Source organism: Stylophora pistillata, chromosome 3 (genome assembly GCF_964205215.1).
Source record: "Stylophora pistillata chromosome 3, jaStyPist1.2, whole genome shotgun sequence".
Classification (NCBI taxonomy): domain Eukaryota; kingdom Metazoa; phylum Cnidaria; class Anthozoa; order Scleractinia; family Pocilloporidae; genus Stylophora; species Stylophora pistillata.
Window position 1 is genome coordinate 20,576,450 of NC_142521.1, and position 22,673 is coordinate 20,599,122.

Below are 22,673 nucleotides of genomic sequence, written 5' to 3' on the forward strand. Positions count from 1 at the left end.
TTTACTTGAATGGGAAAATAACTTGAGTTAATCCTTTTTGCGGAAGTTTCACTTTTGATCCGTAGTATTTTTACTTCCTTTTTTTTCTTAGAAAAAAAAAATTAGAGTAACAAATAATTTAGCCGCGTAAATAGCGTTGTGAGTTTTTTGAAGCTAGAATTAACTCTAATGACGAGGTAGGCAGTTCGCGATTTACACACTACGGACAGACACGTCAGCGGGGAAAAGAAGTGAAATCTTTGTTGCAACCGCCAAAAAATTAACAGCTGAACTAACTTTTCAGATTCGGAACCGTCAAAAGTTTCTCTTAATAATTTAGGCCTTAACTCTTGATATTGGCTCATATGGATTCTGACGTGGACGCTATTCGCAATTCTTTGGATACAAGAGCACAAATGGAAGACATGGGGTTCGTTGCAATGGTAATTCAAATTATCTCGTGGATCTCGTCTGTTACTATGGTCTTTGGTGGCGTTGTACCGTATGTACCGCAATACTGGGACATTTTGCAATCTCGTGATGCAGAAGGCTTCTCTATGCATGTGTGCTTAGCTCTGCTGGTTGCAAACGTACTCAGAATATTCTTTTGGTAAGTTTTTGTGCGATCTTTTTACGATTGATCCTTGTCGAGAATTCATTTAACCACATTCAGAGACTAGTCGCTCTCGTTTATCAGAACTGTGTAGAGCGCTTTAATATCATCAATGTTTCTTAGTTTGTTAAAAATCCGGTGGAAACGAACGACGACATGGCCAAACAGGATTGCGAAATTGAAATTTTATACACAGCTTGTGGGTGGCAAGTGTGTGCCCCCCATTCGGCCGTCTTCTTAAGTTTTGCCAGTTTACAGAGCTATATCCTCGTCAATTTCCATCATATCAACCCAAAACTTAGGAAAGTTACCTGTTTTGAGATTCTTTTTCTTGCAGTGTTGCAGCTGCTACACGTAATTCTTATTTTTTCAGAGGGCATGACTATATAATTATGTAACTGTAGTTATTTTACTGTTTACCACAGAGATATGTTTACCGCAGTTTACTGCAAGAAAGTACAAACGTTACACCAGCATTGTTTCCTTTGGTACAGATGAATACTATACATCTCTTGTTTGATCCTTAACGATCTGTTTGCTTGATCTGATCAGGTTTGGTCGTCGATTTGAACTTCCGTTATTAGCTCAGAGCTTTGTCATGATTGTTGCAATGATGATGATGTTACAGCTTTGCACTAAAACAAGAAGGGAAAGTGACATGAGTGCAAGGAGGAGATCATTTCTTGGTAAATATAAACTGGGGTTCCAGAATCCTTTTTTCAAGAACAAATATAAGTGTACTTACAGAGGAGGAGTTAATGTTAAGTTCGTGGTGAATGATTGATTTTCCAGCAAATTAAGTAGAGCTGATTGGTAAGTTATTTAAGTGACAGTCTTACCAGCAATAGTCCTTTTCTTAACCATTCTTACCTGGAAATTAAACAATTATTCAGTCAAGTGGAGGTGCATAATTGTTTTCTTACATGCCACACAGATACCAAAAATTATTTATTTCTGTCAATATACCAAAAATGGTCAGAAATGAAACTCTTGATGCCCAATTTTGCATCTTCAGCTGCTTGAAGGTGAACAGTACAGTTGCTATTCAACTAGCCAATCAGTATGTTACTTGTGTGGACTATATACTAATTACATTTATGAGGTATTATGGATTAAGGTTATCAAATCTTCAGAATCCTCTCTATTTACTTGCATAGGGCAACATAGAAAGCCTTGATTGTATCTCTATCATTCTTTTAAGTCTGTTTTTCCTACTATTGTGGTATGAAATTTTTTAAACCAAAAGAACAATCATGTTATTATGCAAGGAATCAGTGATTAAAGTAATTGATCTTTGTTTGCAAATTACTTGGAAAGTTCATCTCCTTACGTTATTGTGGTGCGACCTTCTGGAACTCACTAACCTGTAATTTCAGATGGTCAAACCAGACAACAACACTACTCATTATATTTTAAGATAACAGCTACATGTATTTTGCTCTATATACTTGTTAAGTAATTAAGTTATTTAATAAGGTGTTACCATCCAACATTTTAATGTCTTGCCATCATGTTTCTGCATATTTTGTTTTCATACAGATTTCCACAGAAGGCATTTCTGGGACTGGACACATTTTTCTGACTATGTGTTATGTGTCTTGATATTTGTGGCTGTTGGTGGTTATGTTACTTACTTGTTCCTTAACTTTCCAACATTTGTGGAGCTTATAGGATTCTTGGCAGTGTTCACAGAAGCTATGCTAGGAGTTCCTCAGTTCTACCGAAATCATGTGAATCAATCCACCATAGGGATGAGGTATGTGCACTTGGATATTTCCATTTCTGGGATCTGCATGTGTTTTTTTTTTTTACTCATAGACTGAGTGGCAGGTTTAGAAAGGAAAATATTTGGCTCAAGATCATAATGGACTTTAATTATGCATGATGGCTGAAAGCCAAATATTTTCTCATTTGCCCCAACCATACTTACTTGATAAGTATTTAATGTTATGACTGAAGCTCACTCTCTCTCCCTTTTTATCCTTTTGTTAATCTATTTTGCCTCTCGTAGGTGCAGCTTTTTCCGTAATTTTATCTGGCAATGTCACTTCTGAATTACATGTTAAGGTCAGGAGAATAGGGGAAATGATCACCAACTTAAGGTGATCCTGATTGTTCAACAAATTCTCCTTGTCAGCACCTCAGGGAATGTATAGAGAACAGTATGGAGAATATGCATACTGATGTCAGGATGTAAAAAGATTAGGATATATCAACAAAGTTGAAATGGTAAATTGGCCACCGTAACGATTACAAAAGCTGGCGTTTCGAGTGTTAGCCCTTCGTCATTCGCTCAGACAAAGGGCTAACGCTCGAAACGTCAGCTTTTGTAATCGTTACGGTGGCCAATTTATCATTTCAACTTTGTTGATATATCCAAATTATTTCATTACTCCCACCGACGCTGCCCCAAACAGTTTCTTTCGAAACTATCAGCCTTTATTCATTTGTAAAAAGATTAACCAAGTTTCTCTTTAATAGGCAGAAAGGTGAAAAACCAAAACATAACTTACATTTATTTTTCTGTTCACAGTGTAAAGATGGTTGTAATGTGGCTATCAGGAGACATATTCAAAACTTGTTATTTCCTTGTAAAGGTTGCACCAGTTCAGTTTTGGATTTGTGGTTTGCTCCAGATATCTATAGACATTGCCATACTTGTGCAAGTTTATAAGTTTGGAAAACAAGAAAGAACTCATTTAAGATAACATTACTTGTTTTAAAATGCAAGTTATCTCTATGGACTGCACTATCAATTTTTAGTTATATTTAATTATTATTTGCCGAAAGCAAGGTGAATATCGTCGAATAATCCCAGAGAGGAAGTCAAGGAGATTATTCGACAATATTCACCGAATCTGAGGTGAATCATTGTTTTAGTATAATTTCAGAGCTGAACAACAGAGAAATTTCTAAAATCATAGCATTTTAGTAACATTTATTAACATTATTTATATTTTAACATTTTAAAAAAACCGCATGGAGCGGTTTATGCAGCATCATATAAGAAACTGCTCGACCAATCAGATTGCTGGAAACTCTTTTCTCAGCTCTAAAATTATACTAATATACATATATTTATATCCTTGAATTTTTTTTATAGTCAGGTGATATTGCATTGCTTATTCTAAATGCAATTCAAGAGATTACACTTTTAAAATTTAACATAAACACCATTTTGTATACTCTGAGTTACTTTGGGGCAAAATATGCCAAGTGGCACAATAAAATCGAGAACTGAAAGATATGCCTGTTGGACAATTGTCTCTCTAGAACATAATGTATGGCAACTTGATCTTTGTGCAAAGAGTCAATGAGGTCAAAATGAAGTGCTTTTAAGTGAGACAACTGTTGTTTCAGGTTTTCTTTTCCAGCTGTTTCTGAGCAATCATGTCAGCGTCAATAACTGACTTGCAGATTTTACTGTTTTTGATATAATTTGTTGGATACCGTCCCCCACCTTCCCTATGAAATGCCTGTGAGGGGGGATGGTGCTGACTTATACCCAGGTATCTTCATAACTCCGATGGCCTAACTAATGTTGGTGGCCCCAGAAGTTAGTTGTTACAGGAATCTCTTTCCAACCTAGTGAAGATGGGTAGAGATGAGCTTGGGCATGGTGAAATGGAGGCCTTTTTTTATTTTACTTGCTAATTAAAAAATAATTGATTTTAAAACTTGAGGTTCAAGAGACCAGCAAAGGTTTATTTCTTTCTGGCTCCCTCAGCACAAAACATTAAAAATATGAGAATGTGAACGATAAGATAAATTTAAAAATGAAATACAAAGAAATGAAACTCTCACTGCAGTAACAGGCTTCCCTACTCTCCTGTCCCTTCGGAAAATTCCAGAGGAGAGCTGGGTACGAATATAGGAGGACTTCGAGCTTACAAGAGAACAGTAGACTGTATTAGGCGTAGCACGTGGCTGTTTTGCAAGGAAAGGAACCATTATTCGACCTGAATTCCCTTACTGAAGTTTACCTTTCAAGCAGTAAATGTACAGGGAATCGATCGAGTGGTTATGGAGCTCAGCCAAATGCTGGGAAACATTTTTGGCACGATCATTTTCACGGAATCTCTAACATGTTTTCCCGGGTAATTTTTGGACGGACTGCGCGTGCGCTGTGGAGGCTTGATCCCCTATCGACCAATGAAAAATCTCTATTCAGAGCACACGCGAGTTTATTTCGGTGTTGTAGCATGGCGGATGCCGGTGGTGAAGGGGCTATAAGCAAGAAGTACGTTACACTTTTATCGAAAATTTCGGTCATTCCACCTCCAAACGTTTAATGAATGTTTGATAATTCTCTCTGATAACAGCGAGCTGAAGAGAAGGCTCAAAGCGGAGAAGAAAGCCAAAGAAAAAGAGGCAAAACAAACGCAGGTAAGCCTCCAACAAAAATTTATGATCTAAGCGCTTTCGTCGCGGAGACACGTGGTTTGATATTGTTTTATTCCACCTTTCTTTATTTTAAAGACGCCGAGCACTCAAGTTGCAGAGAACAAGAAGAAAGATGAATTAGACGAAGAATCATTGGATCCAAACGTAAGAAGTCACTTTCGCTTTTAATAACCTAATAATTTTTTTCCATTGATTGGGGAGGCTTACATAACAGTACCTTTGTTATATTTACTTCGTTAATTCCTATCTGATCATTCAATTTTTTTATTTATTTCAAAGCAGTCCATACTCAATTTATCATTTTTCTGATGCAGTCCTTTCTAAAAAATTCTTAACTTCCGTAAAAAGATATTGTTACCTCATTATTGCATCACCCTTGACCGAAGGTTAAAGTTTCGCTAAGTTAAATATCACTTTCTTTAGACAGGCCCATGCAGAGTGCCTTTATGAACTTTGTAACTTTTTTCTTGCGCATAATTAAAGCGGGCAATCTCAAGTAGGCAAGATAGGCCCATCTTGCCCACTCGGGTGGCCTGAATCAGAACACAGGATTCACTTCATCTTGCCCATAGGTGCTGCCAGCAATATAATAAGAGGTCTTTATTACATCGCTCACAGCACCCGAGGGAAAGATGAAGCAAATCCTAAGGGGTAGAAGATAGTGAAAACAAAGAAGACAGAAACAAGTCTCGTGAGTTTGTTGTGCTACAAATACAGTTGGCTTTCTTTCCTGGCTCTCGAAGTAAGCAAGTCATTCTTAATTCTTAATAAAGGGAAATCTTTTTAGCAATATTACAATAAATCTTTTATTAACCAAGCTTTTTTGGTCAAAGTGGCTGGATATTAGCCTTGTTCTTTTTTCGCATTTTTATAGACCTTCACTTCATTTTGGTCCATAAAAATGCAAAAAAAAGAACTTAGCCAATATCCAGCCATCTTGATCTCACACTTTGTTCATAACGCATATTTCCCACAGTGGTAGACAGGCTTTTTTTAAAAGCCCTGCAGACTCCCCTTAATTATTTCATAAAAGGAATTTTTTTATAGCAATTTGATATATTTATATCTTTTGTGCGTGTTGAATCTGTAAGCTACTTTTCTTACTACTTTAATGGCAATCATTGCTGCTATCAATAATTGATGATATCTGGTTCGCAAACTTTTGTTTATTTTTAGAGATGGTATTTTGTTTAAGCTATGCCTCTTTTGTCTTGCAGCAATACTTCAAAATCCGTAGCCAAGCCATACAAGCTCTGAAGGACAGTAATGACTCTCCTTACCCTCACAAGTTTCATGTCTCCATCTCATTAACGGAATTCATTGAAAAGTACAAAGATGTCCCTGATGGAACGTGGTCAGATGATGTGGTTGCTGTCAGTGGTGAGTTGAAAAAAAAAAAAAAAAAAAAAAGAACTGATGAATAAATTGAATATATCAACAAAGTTGAAATGGTAAATTGGCCACCGTTACGATTATAAAAGCTGACGTTGCGAACATTAGCCCTTCGCCTTTCGCTCCGACGAAGGGCTAACACTTGAAACGTCAGCTTTTATAATCGTAATGGTGGCCAATTTACCATTTCAAATTTATTGATATATTCAAATTATTTCGTTACCCCCACCGACGCAGCCCCAAATGGTTTCTTTAGAAACTGTCAGTCTTTATTCATGATGAATAAATTGTAAACCACTTTTTTTTGTATAACTTCCTGGACATCAGGGATGTTTGTGAAATTCCTTTAACTGAAAGTCACCGGTTTAACATCTCTTGAGAAGGTCCCCCCCCCCAGACATCAAGGGTGTTGAGGAATTCCCTTAAATTAGAGTCACTGGTTTAACATCTCTTTTGAGAAGGTCCCCCCTCCCCCCAACATCAGAGGTGTTCGTGGAATTCCCTAACTTAAAGTCACTGGTGTAACATCTCTTTTGAGGAGGTCCCCCCTCCCCCCGGACATCAGGGGTGTTTGTGGAATTCCCTTATCTTAAAGTCACTGGTTTAACATCTCTTTTGAGAAGGTCCCCCCTCCCCCCAGACATCAGGGGTGTTCATGGAATTCCCTAACTTAAAGTCACTTCTTTTATCACAAACAACTGCCAGTACAATACATCCACAAGCCTTCAGCTACGGCTTGCTTTTACAAAGTTGAAAGTTTCTTGAAAGCTTCATCTTTCCTTTTTGTTTTTTCTCTAAAGGTAGAATTCATGCAAAGCGTCTGTCTGGTGCCAAGCTAATATTTTATGATTTGAGAGGAGAAGGGGTGAAGATTCAAGTTATGGCAGATGCTAGAGCTGCAGAACAAGATTTTGTGGAGGTGCACAATAAAATAAGACGTGGTGACATAATTGGAATTCAAGGAAAACCAGGTATCAGAATAAGTTCACTTTAAATTTCTTTTTTTTTTTTTTATACATCTTAACTTTTCTAAAGTGTTTGATAAGTAATTTATAAACAATCTTTTTTTGTGTTAATTTTATTGACTAAGAGAAGTTCCGGTTTGTATCAGGATTTTTAACAGCCATTTAATTGTTTGATGCTAAATGATGGTACCTGAATGTCAAAAAAGTGACTCTTAAGATATTCATTTTCCATCAGGCAAAACAAAGAAGGGCGAATTGAGCATCCTGCCTTCAAGTGTTCAGTTGCTATCACCTTGTCTACATATGCTCCCTCATCTTCACTTTGGATTGAAGGATAAGGTATACACTCTATCGATTTCCGTTGCAGAACTTAAACTTTTCTTATTATGCTATTTATTAGGGTTTTCTGTTTGAATTATTTTAGCTATGGTATGCTTCAAAGATCTCCTGTACCTTTAAATCCACTCTCATGAAACTGGAGTACAGTGTGCCTTAGTGCAATCAAACCCACTCTTGACCAGAAGAATGGTTAGATATAGTGTAAATTTGAGTAATCTGTAACACCTGTTACGGCTTAGCTGACTTAAATGTTTTTGGGTGAAGATTGTTGATGGCTGTCACGGGCATGCATTACACTACTACAGGGATAAGGACACATGGGTTCTGAGGGCAAATTTGTAATTTCTTGGCAAAACTGCAGAGAATATTGATTCAGTTGTGATAGCTTTCTGATGAGTTTTACCAATGGACATTTTCTTCTGGTATTTTTTTTGTAGGAGACAAGATTTAGACAGCGTTATCTGGATCTCATTCTCAATGACAAAGTGCGGCAAAAATTTATTGTCAGAGCAAAGATCATCAATTACATCAGGAAGTTTCTTGACAATTTAGGTTTTCTTGAAGTAAGTGGATTCAGTGGTACTATATTGTCTTAAAATGCACAGATAAAGGATGCACCTATAAGGTGTGAGGCCTGCATACCATTTATACTTGAAAAATGTTGACTTTTCGTACAATCCTCCAAAGAGTTACTTTATAAATAGCATTTTTTACTGTAATATACTAAATGACTGAAATACATTTATGAATAAATAAATTATTCTTGAAATCATAAACCACACCACAACTTATACATGAACCAAATGAGTTATTGCTGAATTGAATTTATATTTTGAACCTGTTGCTTTTAAAATCAATTATCTACTTACATGTAACTATTCTAACAAAACTTGGCAAATGCAATCAAACACCTCAAATCACAAAATGATTTTCTTTGACTGTTTCTTGTATGATCAGTTTGTCAGGCTTAATAAGCTTTTTCTGCTTTGAATACTTCTGATGCTAGTGGTTTTTCTGAGTTTAGCACCTATTTTATACATACTTGATATTAAAAGAATATGAATGGTGCAATTATAGCTAGCAACCATTTTTTCTCACTAGGTAGAAACACCACTGATGAACATGATTCCAGGAGGAGCTACAGCCAAACCTTTCATCACTCACCACAATGACCTCAATATGGACCTCTACATGAGAGTAGCTCCTGAGCTGTATCACAAAGTAAGTGAGTTAGGTTCACTATTTTTCAGCACTGCGTGGTACTGAACTCATGAGGACTGTTGATTAAGATATCCTAAGAGTGTTTTCCTGCTCATGAGCTGAGTGAACCACACTACATCGGCTTGTTCAGGCTTAGGTTCGCCTTAGGTTCGCCTTAGTGTATTTATGCTCTTGGTTAGAGAGAGGCACTGAGAATATAGTATGTTGCCCCAAAAGTGCACAGAGAAATGTAATTGTCTGTGCCCCAAATATGGTCTATTAATTGTGTTTAAGAATTCGTCAGCAATTTGTGTTGGAAACTTGACACGAGTGTTGTGTACAGTGTTGTTATCTGCAATAATCGCTCACTGTATCTATGATTAACTGCACAGTCATATGTTTGCTTCATGCAGTGTTAACTGGACTGTTTAGAACTACTTGCGGACCACTTTCAATGATATAATGACTTGGATGTTTTACAATTTTATATTTTAACCCTTGGCACCCTGACATCAGTATGTATATTATCCCAACTGTTCTCTTTACATTTCCTAGGGTGTTGACAAGGAGAATTTGTTTAACAAACAAAAGCTTGTTTAGTTGGTGGTCATGATTTCTTTTCTTCTTGTGACCTTTATGTGGGATTCAGGGGTGATATTGGAAGGAGAAATTAGATCCAGATCATTCCTAAGGGTTAATTGTTTATTGGACCCTTTTACAAAAGACAACGTAAAGAGTAAGTATGGTTTCACCCTTAAAACAACATATTTTATTTTCTCTTTTCTTTAGATGCTCGTAGTTGGAGGAATTGACAGAGTGTATGAAATTGGAAGACAGTTTAGGAATGAAGGTACCTAATAAGTCAAATTAATTATAAATGTACAAATATAGTTTAAGGTAGCACTTATGAAAATCAAAGTGAAAATTATATGCTGGACTTCAGTGTTTCATTTCCTAAGAATGGGATACTGTAAAGCAGAGTGGGTCAAGGGTAAACTGAATAACTGAGTTTTGAGTTGAGGTTGTGTCTGTGACTGCATACTAGTTCTCTAAGCTCAGAGCTTTGCAAAGTGGCCATTTGGTGACCCAGATTCAGAATATGGTAATCAGAATAAGAATTTTAGTTGCTGAAAGTAAGAATGGAGTACTATGTACTCTCATATTTACTTACCTATTGACCACTGAGAGCATGTTTAATTCCTTGGTTATTTTATGTCATTGTCTCGTGTAGGTATCGATATGACTCATAACCCAGAATTCACCACTTGTGAGTTCTACATGGCCTATGCAGATTACAATGACCTTATGGAGCTTACAGAAGTTATGTTGTCTGGTAAGTCACAATGCTGATGTCTTTTCACACTTTCCTTTATTTAACTCCCTAAAAGTATGAAAGTTTGTGAATATTATAATTTTGTAGAACAAAATGTTGAGTATCATTCATCTGTAATGAAAATTTGTTGGCTTATCTTGAAAAAGATAACTGCATCAGATGATATTTAGAAGTAGTTCGCCATGTAATGGAGGTGGCATGGCCGAGTGGTTAGGGTGCTGGACTTGAAATCCAGTGGCCCAGGTTCAAGTCCTTCACCCTGCCACTCACTGGATTTGTTCTTGGTTTCCCCTAGTTCAACTCCTTGGCTGCACTCTGTAATTAGCCCACTGGTCTGCTTCCTGCCAGTGGGGATTTTTAATCACTTAGTTAAACTACATTGTGGCTGTAAAGTCCCTATGGGGAAGCCTCAAGTAACATATATTATTGTTAACATAATGTTGTTCAGTTTCTAGAGATCATTATGGGGCAAAAGGGTCAACTTGTTAACATTTAAAAAAAAAAAAAAAAAAAAACAGTGTAAAGATGTGCCTGTAGATTAATGACCATACCCACATGTTTGTTATGTTTTACAGGAATGGTCAAGTCACTAACAGGAGGTTATGTGATTACATATCACCCAAATGCAACTGATCCCGAAAACCTTGGTGAACCCCTGACCGTAGACTTTACTCCACCCTTTAAAAGGATTCGCATGGTACCTGATCTCGAAAAGGCACTGAATGTCAAGCTACCCCCTCCATCTGAGTTTGGGACCTCAGGTAATAATTCAAGACTATTTACTTAGTTTACCACATAAAAATTGTCTCTAGATGAAAATGCCAGCTACACCCCTAAAAGTTTTTTACTTTGATCTTGCTACCTGATCTTAAAAGTCATTGAATGTCAAGCTGCCTCTTCCATTTGAGATTGGGACGCCAGGTAATAGTTCAAGACTATTTATGTAGTTAATTACCAAAAAATTCTCTCTTTATGAAAATGCCAGCTAGACCCCCAGAAAGTTATTGAATTGTTCACTATGCTTTGTAATTTGCACTAATGATATATTACTGATTGCTTTCAGAGACAAGGCAGATTTTAGATGATTTGTGTGTTAAACACGATGTGGAATGCAGTTCTCCCAGAACCACTACAAGACTTTTAGACAAAGTGAGCCTCACTTAATTTTTTTCCCCATAAATCATGTAATTTTAATTTTAGCCTTGTATCGAATGTATATGATGTAGTGGGTCAGAGGTTTTAAGAATACCACAAGTTTTGCCTTTAGGAGAGATGTGTTACATGAAAATTTGGCAGAGCATAAGGGTGGGAATTGGTGAAATTATTTGTTTTGCAGGCAAGGGAATTTGAGATGAGTGAAATACTTGCAGGGAATAAGTTTTTCTATCAAAGTAGCAGGAAAGCAAAGAAAACTTGTGTATTTCACATGTTAATGCTGACACTGCAGGGCTGTGGTCTAGCAGTGCCCGGTGGCCCCTGGCACCTTACTTTTGCTCTTGGGTGACTCAGGAATCCTAGTTTTTTCATAAAAAGCATATGCTGGGCACCCTGGATTTCACGGTTTCAGAGCACTGGGCTCCCTTCAATTTTCTTAGAGCACAGCCATGCACTGGTTGAGTTTTCAATGGGCGCTGCATGGTATATTGATGGATATTTTTAATGGAATAAGTTAAAATGCTACACAAGTTATTTAAATTATACTGTTGGTGCATCATGTAAATATATGATATGGTGGTACACCTCACTGGGCAAGTGACATAGCTACTAGGCTGTGACTGTCAACATAATCATGTGAGGTTAGATTGAATTCCAAGTTCATCACAGCTCTTCCGTTATGATGGAGTGAAGCTGTTTCATGCCTTGGGAACAAACCATTCAGTCATGCACCTGTGGGAAACTAAGGACTTTCATTCGCATGTTTTTTATTAAGATGTTTTATTGGTCCAAAAGAACTGAGCACAGTGCAACAAATCACAATTCAAAATGGGCAATAAGCTTGTTTTTTGGACACGGATGCTGAAAGATATTAAAACTCTGTGGCCTTGAAGCTATTACAAACTACTAACTTGATTTGTTTGTTTGTTTGTTTGTTTTTTTGACAGCTTGTCGGTGAATTTCTTGAGGAGACCTGTGTCAGTCCAACATTTCTCATCGATCATCCTCAAATAATGAGCCCACTTTCAAAGTGGTAAGTAGCATGCATGATTCAACGCATCTTTGAACTTTGGATTTTTATCACCACTCAATAAGTGGATCATTATACTCTCCTTTACTTGTTGCTTAATGTCATTAGAACCATGGTGTGGTGTCCACAGCTGTAAGCTAATGAGCTTGTGGGCAAGACCTCTCTTAACCTCACCAGGCAAGTTTGCTGTAGTTCAGTTACTGCAGACTATTTCACGTGAGGTGATAGGATTATCCTTGTTACATACGATAGCTGCCACCTGACAGCACTGATTAGGTGATGGCTTGTTTTTTTTCTAGGAAACACATTTACAACCCGTAGAAAAACAGAGATGTTCTGAAATGTGGCACAATATTAGGGACCCAACCCATAACTCATCTTTTCTCCTACTGTCCAGCCATGTAATAATTTTCATTCATTTTATCATTATTCCTCTTTGTCTTTTCAGGCATAGATCGGTCCCTGGTCTTTCTGAAAGATTTGAGCTGTTTGTTTGCCGTAAAGAGGTGTGCAATGCGTACACTGAATTGAATGACCCTGTTGTACAGAGAGAGATGTTCCAGCTTCAGGCCAAGGTAAGCAGAAATCCGTTTTCTTTAATAGAGCGCTCACGATGGAGTGTCGTAAAACCAAAACCAGAGTAATCGCAATGGCCAATCAGAAGAAAGAAAAATACCTTGAAGAGCCAATGAGAACTCAAAGTTATAAAAACCAACCAAACTGCCCAAAGTGCGGGAAAATGCGGCCGACCAAGTCGTGGTTGGTTTTAGTTTTGCATCTGATTGGTCGACAGAGTGGCACGAGTTTTCTGGACCAATCACAGAGAGTAAGCAAAATCATAGCAATCTCGAATCACTCTCGACACTGAATTGAAAATTACCCCATATTTGGAGAGTCGAGAAAGTCGAATCACTATTTATTTCAAATTCTTTTGGCATTACGACGTTTCTGGAAATGTGCTGAGACCTTACTTGGGCATGTGACATAGCCTAACGGCAATAATTGTCAACTAAATCACGTAAGGTAAAAGTGATTCCCAAGTTCATCACAGCAGGCGCTATTTAATGGACTTAAGCTGTTTCATGCCTTGGAGACATATACGATATTTTCCCGCGGTGCAATGAACGTCAACGACTTATCATTTAGCTAGAGGTGAACTCGAAACACGAGTGCAGAAGAGAGGCAGTTTTAATGTTGACGTGTTGGAAGAACTGGGTAGTCGTAGAAAGTACTTCGAATGATTGTTTAAAAATCGAAATATTAAGTAATCGCAACATCTTTTTAAATACGGGATGATAACACAAGGGGCCGACGACTTATCTGTGGATGTAAACTGCTTCAGCGCGGGAAAAAGTGAGTTGCTAAGTCGCGATTGTTACACGTTCCAGAGAATTGGCCTAGACATCGCTCCTGTCACGATGCAACACTTCTAGTAAGTCTAGCAGAGTTGCGTCCGCCCTAATCACTTGAATTGATTACGTTTATACAGGATAAAGACGCTGGTGATGACGAGGCAATGTTTGTCGATGAAAACTTTTGCACAGCTCTTGAATATGGCCTGCCACCCACAGCCGGCTGGGGCCTGGGTATAGACAGACTCACAATGTTCCTGACAGATTCAAATAACATCAAGGTTTGTTTTCTTTCGTTTATTTCACCACTTTTCGCAATTTGTGATTTGAATACTCAACTTTTGGTATCGTTTCACTCTGAAACCAAATATAGAGACAGTTACAGCTCTACAAAGCGAAGGGGTAGAGTGACTAAGAGTCCACTCCATTTTAAAGGTTGAAAATCATGATAAAACAGCCTTGAATGTTCTTTAATTCAAGACAAGATGCTGTTAGGACCCTCCCCTCCCCCGTCGCTTTGAACGTTCCAGTTAAAATCCCACCTCCCCTTGAAACCTTGGTCACCTTATTCTTTTTGCTCTTAATATTTTTTAATATTTTTAGTTTTTTTCAAATCTGTTATTTTACAGAATGAATATAAATCAGTAAGAATAAATTATTTATTTGAATTGCACTGTTGTTCTGTTTTGTCGTAGGAGGTACTATTTTTCCCAGCCATGAAGCCAGATGAGAGCGGAGCAGCTGATCAGAATAAAACAGACACCGATCTCGGAGAAAACGAGAAAAATTGATTTTTAAACTTTTTTCCATGCCAGAGTATAGATAGGAGAAAATCACTAAAGAAATCCATATAATATCCAAAATGATGGACATGTCAAATTACAATTTTTTTAGACAACACACTTGCATGGCGATCAAAAGAGTACAGGAGGGGATGGATTGAAATTATAACTGCCTCAGAGCTTCATTTTAACTTTTTGTCGTGTGGTCCATTAGAATACAGTTAGGAACTCGAAATTTTGCTTTTGCTAGTCCAATTCCTGTTAAGGCAGATCAAATTGTTGTTATTTTTGTTGTTTTTTTCAATATGGTGGCCGATGCTTCTGCACGGAGACAAGAATAAGAGCGACCTCTGATATGAAAGTTGTTTTTATTCCCATGCCGATGAACTTATTTTCGCAATTTGAAGGTTTTGGTTCTGACCTCGAGAGCGACCCATTGATAGGATAGGAGCCAGTTGGTTCGCAGATCTGAAAACTATTTCTAATTGCAAGAATTTACTGAAAATTAAGCTATTATGTCAACAAAGAGAAAATTTGAAGTCGGTTGTTTCGAGTTGATTTTATCCCACAGCACAGTAAAGCCGCTATGAGATCTGGTAACTCTTTCACTTCCACAATACTCTATAATCATAGTCTAATCAGAGTAAAACTTCTCATTTTCCTGCCCCGTCAGCGTGGAAAAGGAGGCGCAGTGAACTAAGTCAAATACTAATCTTAACTACAGCCAGGTGCTGTGGTTAACTAAAACAAATATTTCAAGGGATAAGATAGCTCCCGGTTGCTGAAAGGGAAGATATTCGAGAAAAAAAGTATGTCGATCTTTTACTTAAGGGTGTTGTAGTTCATAGTGATTATCTTTTGATAATAATTAATCTTCTTTAGCTGGTTAAATTAACATCAGCACTTGTGCTAGCTGTCAACACATTCTTCTGTGGGGATGACTGAGTTATAGTGCTCTCCAAGACCGTATTCATGGTGGTGATATCTAGAGAAAATGTACAAAAATTGAGATAAGAATTATGAATATATACCAGCAACACTAATGTCAATAAAAGAACTTGTTAGCGGGCAAGACCGTGACCTAGAAATCCTGCGGCCGACTCCTAACTTCGTTCCCAAGATTTCTCTACTTCCTGTAAGACAGAGACTCGATCTGGAGACTGCAGAGTCGTCCCCAGTCGTATCTTACTTTCAAAACGCAGTCGTAGGGTTGCGAGAGATTGGCACCACTGCGACGAAGGGAATTATAGAAAGGTAAACTTCTCTCTTCTCCCTTCCAGTAACGACTAACGAGGCTCAGTTTAAAAGCAGGGAGAGTTGCGAGATTGTGAGATCGGGCTTGGCTTTATCGATTTTTTACCATGAAAAGCTCTATTTGAATTATTTAATTAGTTGATATGGGTGTGCTCGTCAGTCTCCGCAGCAGCTGTTGGTTAGTCTTGTCACGAAAGCATTGTGGGGAGAGAACACTTTACTAACGCCAGCAGACAAAAATCGGCTGCGAAGGAGACTACTTCATTATTTTAGTCGTCCGCATCATTATCATTAAGCGAGTAAAGTATTTCCGTACTATCTCAGAAACAGTAGTATTTTATTTTTCATTCACTTACGATAACAGTAGTGGTCGGTCATCATATTCCTCTCCTATTCTTAGAACTGGCGCGTTAGCTTGATAAACTTCTATTGGAAGCTTTAGGGCTTGAGACAAAGCTTGAATCTGTTGGGAAGACAGAATCGTGTTAAAATGTCAGAATCCGGCGGCGCACAATAAAAACACGGGAAGGAAGTATATGACACGAAAGGAATGTTGAACCTGGTCATTACGGGGGATCTTATAAATTTTTCGTCTCATCTGGATATCTGTTCTATAGTAAAAAAGCAATAAATGTAATGAAATAGATCATTTGTTCGTCGCGTGATCGCGAAAGCCGAAAAGACAAAGTATGACCTGGAACAAAGCATTTCTTTTTTAATGCTACCCTTTTAGGGTACTTTTTTCAGTTTAGTTAACACGGCCATGGCGAGGAAGGTGTAAATTTCTTCATTGACTTTATAAGCCATCAGATAACTGTCGATTAACATTTGAGCCATCAAGGAACCTCATTCTCATTTTGTCTTTCCTTTCTGTCCCGTCCCTCCTCTTTCGCTCCCTTGTGAGAGTTAGAAGAAGATAGGTGATGGAAATGGGCTTTTCCTACGAGCAGACTTTTATGGGCGTTTGGTCAGGTCCTTCACCCCGTGACGCAATTCGAACGGAAGCCTTGCTTGCAGGTTATTGCCATGGTTATAACGAATCTTGCAATAATTTGTCACCATACGAACAATCCTCTTCCAACTACGCAAACTAATGTCATAAATGAACGGTTGATAGTTTTAGTTCACTAAGCTCGTCAGCGTTGGAAACCGGGGAGGGTCCGTTACGAAGGCAGAACTGAAAGGGGGTGTGGAAAAACGTGGGGTAGGCCGTGGTGTAGGCCATGGCCTACCCTGTGGCCTACTCTATAGCCTACCCTATGGCCTACCCTATGGCCTACCCTATGGCCTACCCTATGGCCTACCCTGTGGCCTACCCTATGGCCTACAGGTGGTCAGATGTTTAAAAGCATAAAAGTAAAGTCAGTAAGAGTCGAACGAATACGCTGGCGTACAATTCTATGCCTCTAAAAAGGGTATACTAGGAGGTCGCTAACATGATTTTCAACGTCCGAGGGAACGAAACAATAATGCAAATATTACAGCACTCGCCCAAGCACTCAACCATAACGGTAGGGAGGGGAGAGGAGGGGCCAATATTGCGTTGTCGCAGAGAATATGCAAAATAATGGCTTCAGTATACAGGCTGCCAGTTGGAAACATATATTGGAGTGCTACTGTAATAACATGTAACGGCGTTACATGGGACAACATATCCAGGTAAGAAAACACAAACATTACGTGCCAGGCCAATTTTTTTAGTGCCTCTTAAGTGCTGTAGAGTATTGAATTTGCAACAAGCACCCCGGGACACGCACGCATCGCCGTCATAAACATTTCACAAACTTTACTTGCTTTTCCAAAGAAAGGGCCAGTATTGCACTAGTTTGAAAGGAGAGCTGATATGATGATACTTGCCCAAAAGTTGCGTTTAACCAGGTTCTGTTCCTCGATTTCCTTGTTCTATCAGATGGTTAAGAAATTTTGATCGGAATGTGGCCGCCAAAACAGCAGAAGAAAGTCGTTAGCAAGACAGTCTTCAGGAAAAAGTTAGATGGTTTCCAGCAATGCTATGCTTTTGAAAATCTGACCACCGGTAGGCCATAGGGTAGGCCATAGGGTAGGCCACAGGGTAGGCCATGGCCTACCCCACGTTTTGTCCACACCCACTGAAAGGCGAGACGCGAGGGTGTGTGCAACAAAAAAAATGTTACTCCGAGCGCCACTTTATTCCATACTTGGTTCCTCTCAGCGAGCTCTATCCAAATACGTTTTTGCACATGCCACGCGTACTATTTTATCGAAATGTTAATAGATTGTTTACCAAAACTAATCAAACCAAATTCACTTTAAAAAAAACCGTAGACAACAAAACTATGAAGTAAAAAAGAAACATCAACCATCCTGGTTGACTGTCTGGAATTAGACAAGACATCTGACAATTGTCGGTGTAAAACAGACAATTTACCTCCAAATGACCTCCCCATGAAGCGGTATCTGTGATTTCCTCGCAATAATGAACGAATTGATCTGCAAATACATTATAAATCACCAAATAATTATACCATCATAATTGAACCGTGGTGCTGCAATCACTCTCAGAATAACTTGTAGCCAGGGACGTCTTGATAATATTTCATAAACTCAAAGCATTTAGTTCCTTACTGAGTTTACTCGAACTGCTTATGGCGAGAAACACGCCCTCTACCCACTGCACCATACTCTAACTGCTTTCCTTTACCCGAGCGGTTGCTCTGTTTTCCGGCAGTCTCAGTTTCCTTTCCCAAAGCTGCCTGGTGCCTGGCCGTCGAGTATCTCCTAAGGAGATGCCCTGGAAATTCATCTTTTAACAGAGCCGGAAGTCGCGTTTCTTCAGCTCTCACAAAAAGCCTCGACCTTCTTAAACTGTGCCCTACGTCCAAAGCCCTTCATAGGAATTAGATGGAAACGAAGGGATCTCATATCGTCGGAAATCATGGCAAGAACATTTCCTTATTCATCCAGCATAAAAAAAAGCAGAAAGTTTTCACATCAGTGAGATTTTTACCTGGAGTGTACAGCTGCCCAGTTTTTGCATCGGTCAAGAATGGTAAAAATTCATCTTGATGGCTCAACATGTAATCCGCTGCAAGTTTTCGTACTGTTTGCATACCAGTCTACAGTACAAAAATGATCAGCAATTAACCGAAAATTCGAAATTATGGTAACCAATTAAAATTGCATTTATTGATTAGAACTTCTGTTGTGTTTTTTTCTGAAAGCCAATTTTCCTGACCTATTATTGTTACCAGCAGTTCCTTCATGGCTGCTCCTAAGAGTTTGATTTGCTGTTCTACCACTAATAGAAAGTTTTCTCAACACATTTTAATAACCAGCTTTCTGACCTATGTTACACTTGTCAGGATGATTCACATACTCTTGATAACCACTAGGAGTTCATTTTGCGATTCCCCCAATAATATAAAAAGTTGTAAGAAAATAATGTCCAATGAAAATTTAAAAATGATAAGCTTCTTTCAAAAGCCAGTGTTTAAAAGAGAAAGGATAAAATCAGAATTGAATTGTCAGGGAATATGAAGAATGTGTTGGAGATGCTGGTTACTGGACAAAAATATAACATTTCCCACCGCAGGGGTGTGGATATTTTCTAAAGGAAAAACCAAGTTCATAAGTTTTTATTTCACAATGTTGACAGAAAAGGCATAAGTTAGAAAAGAACATTCAATTTCATTTAACATTAAGACTATCTAATCCCCTCAATTAACTATGATATACCTGTTGATTTCTCCTAGACAGCTGATCAGCTATAGCATTGTATAAGCTGATGATGAAGAATTCAAGGTTAAAATGTTGCAAAACAGTTAACAAACTAGTATAATCTACACCACATGATGATTTTATAATTATTTCCCATCTTCTTGGCATATCAAGAGCTTCCAATAAACTATTACATGTACATACCAGTGTCCATCTGGAGTGATCTTAAAAACAAAACAAAACAAATCAAGCAGGTTGGTGAGAAAACTCACACTTTTAACTACACTAGTGACACTAGTGATCTACAGGCCCTCTTTATACAATATACCTCCTTTATAGATAATCCTCTGGTTGCCAAGATTTCTTTCAGTTTCTCAGCTTCCATATTACGTGCACTATGCACATTTTCCAATTCAGCTTCAGCAATTCTTTGTTCCCTTTTCTTATCTCTAGCAGCTTTTTTGTCCTAATAACAATGAAAACATTGATGAGCCGTATGATTTAACACCATGCTTTGTGTGCACTGTGAAATACTGGCTGTGTACTTTAATTTGCCAGTCCCCCCTCTAGAAAAACCAGAGTTAATAGAGGAAACTATGCAAAAACTAACTTGAAAAATTCTCTTGCAGAAACTAAAAAATTAAGCTATTAGTTATCATTACTAATAGCTAATAATAATAATTAAAAATTTACAACACGCCTTTTCCATGCAGATATCAAACGCGCGGTACAATGCTATTGAAAAGTTAGAAAGCAAATTAAAACTCAAATGTACATAGTAATTAAAGCTGAAAAGTAAATAAACCTAAAAATTGAAATAAAAAACTCTTAGTACGTAATGTAATATTTTAAAAACATTACTCATGAAAAGCAAGTCTAAAATGATGTGTTTTAAGTAAAGATTTAGTAAGTAAACATTACAAATAAAAAAGTACATTTTACCCGTCTTTTCTGTGCTTTTGAAACTTGAAAGTGTGATCCCCTTTCGTCAGGGGTTATTGAAACTGATTCCATCTCCTTTGTGACATCTACTTCCTGGTGACTTTCTTTCTACAAAAGACATATTGAATAAAATGTCAACAGCCAAAAAGCATACTTAACCATTACCAATGACTTGTAAACCCCAGAGTTTGTAAATTTCCTTCTTCCTCCTTCTCCCTTTCCAAAAACAGACTTACGAAAAAAGACCAATGTCAGTAGTCCAAAGAGACAACAAATTCTTACAAACAAGACCATCTTTTAGGACAAAACACTGTTGATTCTTTGGAGTGAAAAAATTTGCCTCAAAACCTCTCTTATATCAAAAGGAAAATATCTTAATTTATTTTCATCTCAAAAATTATGCAAACTGTATTGATAAGCAAGAAATTTGAGCTGTATCTCGTAGCATCTGGGATAAAACTCAGGAGAGTTGAGTTATTGGATTATTAAGAGAATCTTCACTGAAATACTGATTTGCTTCACTAGTTGTAGGTTGCTATACAGGGCTGTAGTTAGCATGAGGCAAACCAAGGCAATCGCCTCATCTTGATTTTGGCATTTTTTTTTTTTTTTTAAGAAACGTTTAATTGAGAAAACAATCCCTAGAAAAAATTGGATTGATTAAGATAAAACTAGCTTGTCCAAGATTGACTTTACTGAAGAAAACTGCCATGGAAAATGCTTAAAAGTGCATTTCTGAGCCTCTAGATTTCAAAATTTTCTGGGGGGGGGGCATGCCCACAGACCCCCCGAGTGGTGCCTATCTTCAGCACTCAACACTTACCTTGTCCTGCTCTGAAGTCTGGCTATGGCCTTGCTATAGTGGGAAAAATTTCCATCTAATGCTATTAAGTCCAAAAGTTTATAAAACTGTTTGTTAAGTGAAAACCAGGCTTCAAAAGGAAAGTTAGTATGTTTAACAAATATCGAATTGCAAGAACTAACACTTGAGTCATTCTGCAGTGAGTCCAGCTCATTCTTATGTCTCACGGATAAATCTTCCTCCAGCTTTGCAATCTCAAGAGCCATCTCTTTTTTCTTCTTTTTGTCACCTTTCGGAACAGAATGTTTCAACGCCTGGATTTTGGCTGAAAAAAACAAACAAAAACACAAAAACAAACATGAAACAGGATTTGAAGAAACGTTGTACCTTTCTTAAGTTAATTTTACTTTCTTGAATTGAAAAAAAATTGCCTTACAGAGCGCAGTTAGTGATGACATCGGATGAGTCGCAAAATTCCAGAAAGATCATAAAAAAAGAATCGAGTGTCACAAGCGTGGGAAATCTGTGTACCCCGTTAAGATTCACTAAATAATATAAAGCAAGACTAAAACTAAGGCGAGAAGATCATATACCCTGAAGATCTTTCGCTTCCTTTCTGTGTCTTTGAAGAATGCGTTCTAGTGAAGTATTCTCGTCTTCTTCCGCCATGTTGTAAAACACATTACATGAAGCACAGAGAGTCCGCACTTGTGGTGACTACGGACTCCACTATGCCCCAGGTTCCTTACGTCAAACGTTTGGCTGACGTTGGATAGACGCTGGTTGGTGATGGCTTGTGTAATTCCTTTGTTCCTTCATTGATTATAAGGTCCACGTATGGACCGGCAAAAATTGCAAAGCCGGCTGTATTTCAAGCCGTCTTGCGGGGTATTGGGAAAAGTTTTCAATCAGCAATAACCGCGCCTCGGATGAACCTCACTGGCTACGGTAATGCCACTGCGCAAAGCTAATGTTTTTAAGTCATCTTTGAATATATAAAGTGAGGTGGACATTGAAAGGTTGTGGGACCGCATAAAATGACACATCTGAATGACGCATCCTAGACAGCGGCAGATCGGTAACTTGAGAGCCTTTCAATGAACTGCAATAAAGCTGAAATATTATCGCTAATGTTTTATATCGAGTTGAACTCTGCTAGATAGGGATAGCTTTGTCGCAAATTTCCTATCGACCATTGCTACATAGGCGCCTGCGCATTGCCAACTTCTGCTACTCATTGAGTTCGCTGGTCAAGTGTCTATCAGAAAAATTCATCTTCAGTGGAAAGAAAACTTTGACAGCTGGCTCCAATGAGACTTTTTTACCGTACTGCGTGCGCTAAGGCGCCCTGACTTTCACGGTCCCTTTGCCACTAAGAGTCTCGGTTTGATCAGAAATCGAAACGATGAGGAGAAGTTTAAAAAAAAGGGGGGGG

The 22,673-nt window shown here is 38.1% G+C and overlaps 3 protein-coding genes and 1 non-coding gene across 4 annotated transcripts; 2 read left to right on the forward strand and 2 right to left on the reverse strand.

Moving 5' to 3' along the window:
* Positions 1-3,849, forward strand: LOC111332891 (solute carrier family 66 member 2). The gene is made up of 4 exons (XM_022938357.2): positions 1-589; positions 1,145-1,278; positions 2,132-2,348; positions 3,126-3,849. Exons 1-4 carry the CDS (start codon positions 345-347, stop codon positions 3,298-3,300), a joined length of 771 nt encoding a protein of 256 aa, XP_022794092.2. The 5' UTR covers positions 1-344; the 3' UTR covers positions 3,301-3,849.
* Positions 3,850-4,478: 629 nt separating this feature from the next.
* LOC111332876 (lysine--tRNA ligase) lies at positions 4,479-15,083 on the forward strand. Its single transcript, XM_088754435.1, has 16 exons — positions 4,479-4,832; positions 4,915-4,978; positions 5,072-5,140; positions 6,214-6,376; positions 7,189-7,359; positions 7,589-7,692; positions 8,130-8,255; positions 8,794-8,913; positions 9,682-9,742; positions 10,124-10,225; positions 10,801-10,986; positions 11,289-11,374; positions 12,328-12,413; positions 12,859-12,985; positions 13,900-14,043; positions 14,458-15,083. Exons 1-16 carry the CDS (start codon positions 4,678-4,680, stop codon positions 14,551-14,553), a joined length of 1,860 nt encoding a protein of 619 aa, XP_088610561.1. The 5' UTR covers positions 4,479-4,677; the 3' UTR covers positions 14,554-15,083.
* Positions 14,896-22,205, reverse strand: LOC111332874 (deubiquitinase OTUD6B). The gene is made up of 10 exons (XM_022938341.2): positions 21,832-22,205; positions 21,421-21,563; positions 20,437-20,544; positions 19,823-19,960; positions 19,699-19,718; positions 19,513-19,558; positions 18,785-18,893; positions 18,206-18,267; positions 16,155-16,261; positions 14,896-15,529 (listed from the first exon to the last, which is right to left on the reverse strand). Exons 1-10 carry the CDS (start codon positions 21,905-21,907, stop codon positions 15,454-15,456), a joined length of 885 nt encoding a protein of 294 aa, XP_022794076.1. The 5' UTR covers positions 21,908-22,205; the 3' UTR covers positions 14,896-15,453.
* Positions 22,069-22,207, reverse strand: LOC148734985 (U4 spliceosomal RNA). Its single transcript, XR_015999524.1, has one exon. It is a non-coding gene; the product is annotated as a U4 spliceosomal RNA (small nuclear RNA).
* Positions 22,208-22,673: the final 466 nt, after the last annotated feature.